At 48.6% G+C, this 10,169-nt stretch overlaps 1 protein-coding gene across 1 annotated transcript in view; it reads right to left on the bottom strand.

Moving 5' to 3' along the window:
- Positions 1–9,907: 9,907 nt before the first annotated feature.
- LOC119766282 overlaps positions 9,908–10,169 on the bottom strand; it is a 10,047-nt gene continuing 9,785 nt past the window's right edge. The window contains exon 2 of the mRNA XM_038250730.1: positions 9,908–10,001. Coding sequence (XP_038106658.1) covers positions 9,908–10,001 — 94 coding nt within the window. The remainder of the gene's footprint in view (positions 10,002–10,169) is intronic.

Raw genomic sequence — 10,169 nt, 5'->3', positions numbered from 1 at the left:
TGGCCACAATCCGGAGTGGCCGGAGGCCCCGCGGATGTTCCGATGGGGGGACATTTACCGAACCGTAAGAGTTGGGGCAATATGGGTATCAAACTTTATGGTTTTTGATACTGGACATGAAATTTGACATTTCGGCAGTAGTGGCCACAATCCGGAGAGGCCGGAGGCCCCACGGATGTTCCGATGGGGGACATTTACCGAACCGTAAGAGTTGGGGCAATATGGGTATCAAACATTATGATTTTTGATACTGGACATAAAAAGTTGACATTTCGGCAGTAGTGGCCACAATCTGGAGTGGCCGGAGGCCCCGGGGGTGTTCGGATAGGGGGACATTTGCGGAACCATAAGAGTTGGGGCAATATGGGTATCAAACTTTATGGTTTTTGATACTGGACATGAAATTTGACATTTCGGCAGTAGTGGCCACCACCTGGAGTGGCCGGAGGCCCCGGGGGTGTTCCGATGGGGGGACATTTGTGGAACCATAAGAGTTGGGGGAATACGGGTATCAAACTTTAGGGTTTTTGAAACTGGACATGAAATTTGACATTTCGGCAGTATTGGCCACAATCTGGAGTGGCCGGAGGCCCCGGGGGTGTTCCGATAGGGGGACATTTGCGGAACCATAAGAGTTGGGGAAATATGGGTATCAAACATTATGGTTTTTGATACTGGACATGAAATTTGACATTTCGGCAGTAGTGGCCACCAGCTGGAGTGGCCGGAGGCCCCGGGGGTGTTCCGATAGGGGGACATTTGCGGAACCATAAGATTTTGGGCAATATGGGTATCAAACTTTATGATTTTTGATACTGGACATAAAAAGTTGACATTTCGGCAGTAGTGGCCACAATCTGGAGTGGCCGGAGGCCCCGGGGGTGTTCCGATAGGGGGACATTTGCGGAACCATAAGAGTTGGGGCAATATGGGTATCAAACTTTATGGTTTTTGATACTGGACATGAAATTTGACATTTCGGCAGTAGTGGCCACCACCTGGAGTGGCCGGAGGCCCCGGGGGTGTTCCGATAGGGGGACATTTGCGGAACCATAAGATTTGGGCAATATGGGTATCAAACTTTATGATTTTTGATACTGGACATAAAAAGTTGACATTTCGGCAGTAGTGGCCACAATCTGGAGTGGCCGGAGGCCCCGGGGGTGTTCCGATAGGGGGACATTTGCGGAACCATAAGAGTTGGGGCAATATGGGTATCAAACTTTATGGTTTTTGATACTGGACATGAAATTTGACATTTCGGCAGTAGTGGCCACCACCTGGAGTGGCCGGAGGCCCCGGGGGTGTTCCGATGGGGGGACATTTGTGGAACCATAAGAGTTGGGGGAATACGGGTATCAAACTTTAGGGTTTTTGAAACTGGACATGAAATTTGACATTTCGGCAGTAGTGGCAACCACCTGGAGTGGCCGGAGGCCCCGGGGGTGTTCCGATGGGGGACATTTGCCGAACCGTAAGAGTTGGGGCAATATGGGTATCAAACTTTATGATTTTTGATACTGGACATGAAATTTGACATTTCGGCTGTAGTGGCCACAATCCGAAGTTGCCGGAGGCCCCGGGGATATTCCGATGGGGGGACATTTACCGAGACGTAAGAGTTGGGGCAATATGGGTAGCAAACTTTATGGTTTTTGATACTGGACATGAAATTTGACATTTCGGCAGTAGTGGCCACAATCCGGAGAGGACGGAGACCCCGGGGGTGTTCCGATAGGGGGACATTTGCGGAACCATAAGATTTTGGGCAATATGGGTATCAAACTTCAGGGATTTTGAGTGGAGTGGCCGGAGGACCCGGGGGTGTTCCGATAGAGGGACATTTGCGGAACCATAAGAGTTGGGGCAATATGGGTATCAAACTTTATGGTTTTTGATACTGGACATGAAATTTGACATTTCGGCAGTAGTGGCCACCACCTGGAGTGGCCGGAGGCCCCGGGGGTGTTCCGATAGGGGGACATTTGCGGAACCATAAGAGTTGGGGCAATATGGGTATCAAACTTTATGGTTTTTGATACTGGACATGAAATTTGACATTTCGGCAGTAGTGGCCACCACCTGGAGTGGCTGGAGGCTCCGGGGTTGTTCCGATAGGGGGACATTTGCGGAACCATAAGAGTTGGGGGAATACGGGTATCAAACTTTATGGTTTTTGATACTGGACATGAAATATGACATTTCGGCAGTAGTGGCCACCACCTGGAGTGGCCGGAGACCCCGGGGGTGTTCCGATAGGGGGACATTTGCGGAACCATAAGAGTTGGGGCAATATGGGTACCGTAATCTGGGGCGAATCGGGACTACAGTCTGAATAGGGACAGCAGTTTTTAGAGCACTTAAAGCTTTTAAATATGGAAATGGATGTACACATTTTGTTAGTCTGAGTCTGTTCTAACCGAAACCAACCAGAAAAATCACAATATTGTGCTCCAACATGGTTAAAACTGCTGTCCCAATTCGCCCCATGTGTCCCGATTGACCCCAGTTTACGGTATCAAACTTTATGATTTTTGATACTGGACATAAAAAGTTGACATTTCGGCGGTAGTGGCCACAATCTGGAGTGGCCGGAGGCCCCGGGGGTGTTCCGATAGGGGGACATTTGCGGAACCATAAGAGTTGGGGCAATATGGGTATCAAACTTTATGATTTTTGATACTGGACATAAAAAGATGACATTTCGGCAGTAGTGGCCACAATCTGGAGTGGCAGGAGGCCCCGGGGGTGTTCCGATAGGGGGACATTTGCGGAACCATAAGAGTTGGGGCAATATGGGTATCAAACTTTATGGTTTTTGATACTGGACATGAAATTTGACATTTCGGCAGTAGTGGCCGGAGGCCCCGGGGGTGTTCCGATGGGGGGACATTTGCGGAACCATAAGAGTTGGGGGAATACGGGTATCAAACTTTATGATTTTTGATACTGGACATGAAATTTGACATTTCGGCAGTAGTGGCCACCACCTGGAGTGGCCGGAGGCCCCGGGGGTGTTCCGATAGGGGGACATTTGCGGAACCATAAGAGTTGGGGCAATATGGGTATCAAACTTTATGATTTTTGATACTGGACATGAAATTTGACATTTCGGCAGTAGTGGCCACAATCCGAAGTTGCCGGAGGCCCCGGGGATATTTCGATGGGGGGCATTTGCCGAGACGTAAGAGTTGGGGCAATATTAGAGACCCTAAATTGGGAGACTGGTCTAAGTTTTTTAAATCGATCTGGCAACTTATGTTTTGAGCTTGGCAACGCTGTTGAGTTTTGCTGGGCGTAAAGGCAAATGCTCGTTTGGATACGTCAAACTCATGTCTGTTTGGGTACGTCAAATTCACTTCGACCAGTCTCCCTATTTAGGATCTCTAGGCAATATGGGTATCAAACATTATGGTTTTTGATACTGGACATAAAAAGTTGACATTTCGGCGGTAGTGGCCACAATCTGGAGTGGCCGGAGGCCCCGGGGGTGTTCCGATGGGGGGACATTTGCGGAACCATAAGAGTTGGGGGAATACGGGTATCAAACTTTAGGGTTTTTGAAACTGGACATGAAATTTGACATTTCGGCAGTATTGGCAACCACCTGGAGTGGCCGGAGGCCCCGGGGGTGTTCCGATAGGGGGACATTTGCGGAACCATAAGAGTTGGGGCAATATGGGTATCAAACTTTATGATTTTTGATACTGGACATGAAATTTGACATTTCGGCGGTAGTGGCCACAATCTGGAGTGGCCGGAGGCCCCGGGGGTGTTCCGATGGGGGGAAATTTGCGGAACCATAAGAGTTGGGGGAATACGGGTATCAAACTTTAGGGTTTTTGAAACTGGACATGAAATTTGACATTTCGGCAGTAGTGGCAACCACCTGGAGTGGCCGGAGGCCCCGGGGGTGTTCCGATGGGGGGACATTTGCCGAACCGTAAGAGTTGGGGCAATATGGGAATCAAACTTTATGATTTTTGATACTGGACATAAAAAGTTGCATTTGGCCATTATCCGAAGTATAGCAGTTAAAATAAATTGCTTATTAGGCACGAAGTAATAAATAGATTACTGCGATGCACATTTTTTGTGCCGCTGCGAAAATCTGTTTCTGGAAACTTAGAATAACTTTTCGTAATCAATTAGAGCCCTGTAAAGGGCAGTTTTAATGTCTGCTGTTCAAATTTCTTTACTACCGCCGATTGCCTTGCAAAAACATTCCCGCATCTTGGTAACTTTCTAGTGGTGAAGGAAAGTCATTGATTTCACCTCTATTTCTATTTCAGCTCCACTTGCAATTTCCGTCCCCTTAGTTCGATAGGACGTTAATTATAAGGAAATCATGGGGAAATTTGGACCGGACATTCTAATCGAAATTTCAACAATCATCTTGCAAAGTTCTTTGTCATACTGGTCATGTGTAACATAACACCTGCACCTTTTTTTGTATTTAACGCATCTGCTTATCATTGGTCAACTTCCGCGTCCAAGCTGTACCGATTCTTACGGTACGCCACCGGTCCCGTCCGAAGACCCCAGGCTGAACAGGTTATGGATGGACGTTTCGTTGGGCAGCAACATCGCGGCCTTCATGTTGGAGCGCGACCGCGATGTAGAGAACAGGGTCTCGTTGCCGGCCATCATTAGGACAAGCTTGGAGGAGTTGGCCATGGGTTGTTGATTTGGGAAGGGAAGTCGACGTTTTCCGGCTGGGAAGTGAAGCGCCTGAACTTGAAGTTTCCGATCACTTCGTCCTCCTTTGAGAATGACACAGATGTTGCAACTCGTCGTCAACGTTCATCCGTCTGATGCTGCGCCGTCCCAGATCGAAAGTCCGTAAACCCACGATGTTTTGTAGGGCAACGATGTTTTTCGAATTTTTCGATGAATTGGTATGCTGCGCGTTAGAGTGACAGAGACGGAATGATTTTAATTTTTCGTCGAAGTTTCGATCGTCATTCTGTCTCCGTCTTACACGGTTGCGAATTTTCGGTGGAACTGTCAAAAAAGATTTTCGTCGACTGGAGAACAACGTGTTTTCCCCGTTATTGCTTTTCTGGTAAGTTTTTTTTTTCCAAATCTTAAAGTTTTTATAAGAAATAACAACATGCAGTCTGTTGTTTTACACTTCTTCCGCAGGGCTTAGCGTGGATACGTTTGGCGGGGTGGCCTACTTAAAGATAAAACGCAGGGCACTTCCGGAACTCATTTAGTCCCAGAACCGAAACCGCCTTTCCGCTTGACCACCTGGAGATGGCCAAGGAGCAGCCGGTTGTAGCGGAACCATTGCTGCAGGAGTGCAGGTACAGCATTAATTCTTGGAATCCTCCAACCCGGACTAACCTTCTTCTTTATCAGGTCAAATGATTGGATCGTCAACTCCAGATAGCGTAGAAATGGCAGTAGGTTCCTGAATTGGGCGACATGTCCCGCTGTGTCAAATCCGGAGAACATCCGCAGAATCACTTGGGGCGGCCGGTTCATAAGACGGATAATGGGGAGCTGAAGTGGTTCCGGCGAGGTTCACCGAACGCAGCGGCGTCGTGCTTCGAAGTAAACTTCCAACACGCCCAAGAGGACACCGGCCGCCAATATGCGTAAGACCTACCGTAACAGTTTAGCTTCCGATGACAGTTCCGTGGCACCGTCAAGAATGACGGAAGGCACCAACAAAGTGTTGGCCGCAGATAAGCCGGAAGCCAATCTTTAAGACCTGGAACATTAGGAACTCGCCTTTTTCGTTTCGAAGTCCCCAAACCGGTGGTAGCGGATCTGGCCGCAGAAATTAGCTTAGTCGAAATGGAACCGCTGGTGGTGAAGATGAGCACCGCGAGGCCGAACGACTCGGTGTCCGGAAGCGCGCAGAAATTGCCGAAAGCGTTAGCCATCGGCAAACCGACCAAGGTCAAGAGGGCGGAGAAGGTCGTCAAATCATCGCTCGCTGGCCAACAATCTGCAGGACGTGTGCGACAAAATGGTCGGAGTGGGTGACTTGAGCTGGTCAAATCGAGACAATTTCAATAACACGGCGGCTTCGGAGGCCATGCTGGTGTCTTCCGTTTTGAAACGGAACATGACAACACAGGTTCTTAGGTATGTTTGTATTTCGTGTATTTTGAGAGAACAAGTTCAAATTAATTTAAACAATTAATCATAACTGCATTCTTTTCCTCTCTCCCTCCAGATCATCAGCGACTCCAAGCTTAATTGCTTATTCAGTCATACTCAGACCAGAATCAGCAGCATCGGCACCAGCCGGGACTTCTCCGATGACGGAATGGCGGAGAAAACGATAAGGGTGAAGGTTATGATTGGGAGTCGGCGAGGCGTGACGGGGTTTTCCAAACAGCAAAATCATCTCAAATCCATTCTGGTAAACTGTAAATTCAAGGATCTTTCATAATATGATCACACTTGTTAATTTTCTGTAACATTTTTGTAAACTGTTTTCTGAAATTTATTTTGCAGCGATTTCCTACCTGCAAAACTCCGGTTGGTCAATCCCATCGCTGATTGAATGTGTGTTCCGGCCGCTCCTGGTAACGACTAACACAAATTCAACCCTGGTTGAACCAAATTATTGTTGTTATTCTTTTTCAGCTTGTGCCCGCTCTACGTTGACGATACTGCGAAATGTTCCGGTGTGATGCAAACTCGTTTTTGCCAGTCAGTTCAACGCAAAATGACCGACACCTTCGACGCGCAGGAAACGTCACATTACTGGAGCGTGGCCAGTGACGGCGCTGGCGCTAGAGCTCAGGTTTGGGGACAACTATGGTGAGCAAGAATTACATCTAGTTCGAAGTTCTAAGATTGTAAAGCTGACCAACCACTCCAACAACCAACAAGGAGGAGGAAAATCTCTCCAACCACTCGGGTCAATACCTCAACCCGGCTTCTAGAAGCTGCACGATCGTTCCATGTGGCCGACTCCGGTGGCATCCCATGAAGATAGCTAAACTGCTAGCTGGTACCCGGAAACGAATCCGTCGAGAAGCGGGCCCGGGACATCAAAAGGAGCAAGCTAAATTACCGTAGCAGTTACGTGCGCTGATGCCACCGTTCATGTATTGTGGCAGCGAATACGCAGATGGAAGGTTCGGGTCGCCACCGACCACCGGGACTATCGTGGAATGCGAAACAACAGTGTCGGCGGGGCATGGATCAAACCATCCGCTGACGCAGTCGGGTGGTAAATAACGCGACTCGTATGGAGCAGGCGGCGGTCGTGGACATCGCGAACAAACGCAACCCCCAAGGTTGAGCACATGCAGCAGCGAGACCAGCACCGGGATCCCGACGATCACCGGCGGTGGCGTCCACCGGCCCCGTAGCAGCAGCAGGGTGACGGCACGAGCGATACTGAGCGCGGTTCATTCACACCCAGCAAAGGGCAAGGTTCAAACAGCGGGCCAGCAGCCTCGTCGGGAAATTGATCGTAGCGACCGGACTGATGGTGACAACGAAGATTTGCCCCGGGAGATCATGCAGCGTCATATTGACTCCGAGGAGGACGATCGCTTCAGCATCCGTGCCCGGAGTCGTCCAGCAAGATGGGCGGCGACGGTGACCGTACAACGCCGCAGTTGAATCAATGCGTTTCGAGACACGACAACAGCCATTAGACGTGCTTATTTCCGGTACTTCAGGGCTGTGGATTCGAAGCAGGAGTCGGATCTTTTTGGCCTTGGGGATGGCCCAGGAGCAGCAGATGGCAGCGAAACCAGTGCAGCGGGAGCTTAGGTAAAACAACTTTTCTTCATTTCTCAACCCGAACTAATTTTTCCTTCTTCCAGGTCAAATAATAGGTGGGTTCTGTGGATCGACCAGGTCGTCGGCCCGGAGATGAAAAAAGGTCACGCGCTGAATTTTCGAAGACCCCCAGGATGACAACAGACGAACAAGAAGCTGAGGACCCATTGGTTGCGTGCCGCCACGTTGACAGGAGTAAGTAGAAGCTGCCGCAATTCTACGTGGAGTCACGAAGAAAAAGGACGTAACCCTACTCAAGATGCGTATGTGCTTCGAGGAGCCCTGTTGGATTGTCCGCTGGAGTACAAAAGGGCGAAAGTCAGATCAACGAAATTGTCGGCGATCAGGACTTTAGCAAGCTCCTGCAGGAGGAACATGTGGCCAAGGTGTGTGCCGATATGGTTGCCCTATTGCCGGAAGATGTTTTCACTGAGATGGGCGTCTCCGATCTGGCCCAACAATTCCTGTTGAATGTCGGCACGGCGATTCGCCAGCTGCGTAAAACCGGAAACAACCGGCTGGCTCGTGCTTACGGCAACCATCGTCAACCAAACGGAGAAACCCACTGAGAAGGGCCTCGGAACCGGTACCAGTCTGTTCAAGCTCAAAAAGATGGACCCTAACCTCAAAACATGCACCATTTCCTCCATGGTGTCTCCAAGGATATCCTCAACGGAACCGAACGTAATCTGCCGGACGCTCTGCACGTTAAACGAAACCTTATGCTCAAACTGCACACTGCACAAATAGACTCGAATACGTCAAGGTACAAGAACAAGTTCCGATCGTGGAGCAACTTCTTCACTGGTGCCAAAACGATCACGAAGATGTTGGAACGGTGGCCTGACTGGACGACAGCACATCAATGACTGGCCAAGCGGGCGGCAAAAGGCAAATCGTGGTCCGTACCGGCAAGGTGAAGGAACCTGTAGACAGTTTATGAGTGGTGAGTTATCATCTGTTAACGAAAACCATAAATAAATTTAATTCTTCTCCACAGCATATCAACAGCAGATAGCGCCCGGCTTCCTGGCATCCCTAGAAAGGAATCACCCCTAGCAGTCCAGCAAGCAGCAAGGCGGAACACCCGGCAGCCAAAGGAACTGAAAATCAAGCCGGCATCCCTGATCCGGTCACTAACGGCCATTCCGTAACATCCACGGTTTATGTCCTGTCGGAAACTGCACAGATAAGAACCGGCGGAAACGATGGCCAACCTTTGTGCAACCCGGTACGCCGGAACACCAAGCACGACTACCGGGAAAAATAGGCCAACCTGCCAGAGTTTGCAAAGAACCATGACATGAAGTCACTCCAGTTTTTGGACTAACGGATGCCCGCAGATTGCAACTTTTGTTTTTTACTGTGTTATAGTAGTAGCACAGACAAACAGACGTGCAACTCTTTTTCAAACCATCGCCAACTAAAACCGTCATTTCAAATTCAAATCAGTCAAAAAATGGATGCCGTAGTACCGCAACAAGACACGAACGTCGTCGGTGGCGCCACCGTATCCCTTGGCCCTTTGACGTTTCAGTGCATCACCGTGTGTGTGTGCAATGTTTTCTTTATAGCCAACACGTGGGAGAAAATCCAATGTTGCATTGTTAATTTTATTTGGTTAACTGCGGTAGATTTTCTTGAAATAATTCGATATGGTAGAAGTGTGACTTTCGGTCGATGACATATTGACCAACGATCTGTTGTTTGTAAAGAGACTTGGAGGAGGAGACAAAGACACAACACTGGAGTTCAAGGCAGTCCAGAGTAGATTAACTGAACATTTTGAAAACAAGATATGTAAAAGAATAAATCAGTTTAACACAATTTAATTGATGGACTTCCACTCCCCTTCACCTCTAGCAGCTGCATTGGTTTTTTCGTCCGACCGACATCAGTTAAACATGCTCATAATTTGGTGAAATCCGCCAGTATAAATGCTATTTCCTAGGTTGTTCCCTTGAAGACCTTGAATCTGAAGCAGCCCATTCGCCTTGGCACCGTGGCTATTTTTTTCACTGTAACATAAACTAATGATATTGCCACTCCGCTAAAACTAAATCGCAACCTCCAACCCTTTTACATGCCCACACCGGCACAGCCAGTTGGATTAGCTTGAAGATAACAATCACGCAACCTGCGATCAGTTTTATTCAATCTTACGCGACTTGCCCATCACACCGGTTCTCATCTTATTTCCTAAACAAAACTGCAGGTCACGGGGCAGAACATGCTGCGGAATACTAGGTGGAATGTTATTATGATGGGAGTTTAGCAAGATTATTCAACTTTCCAGCCCATCTTTTGCGAATTTTCTGGGCATAGAATGAGAAAACAAAATCGATAGCAAACATAAACAAACACCTGTCAGTTTTCATTCGTACACGCTTAGAGGAAAAATGGGTACACGC

The sequence above is a fragment of the Culex quinquefasciatus genome, chromosome 2, assembly GCF_015732765.1.
Source record: "Culex quinquefasciatus strain JHB chromosome 2, VPISU_Cqui_1.0_pri_paternal, whole genome shotgun sequence".
Lineage (NCBI taxonomy): Eukaryota > Metazoa > Arthropoda > Insecta > Diptera > Culicidae > Culex > Culex quinquefasciatus.
The sequence above is the reverse complement of the archived record's forward strand: the minus strand, read 5'-3'. Positions and strand labels throughout refer to the sequence as shown.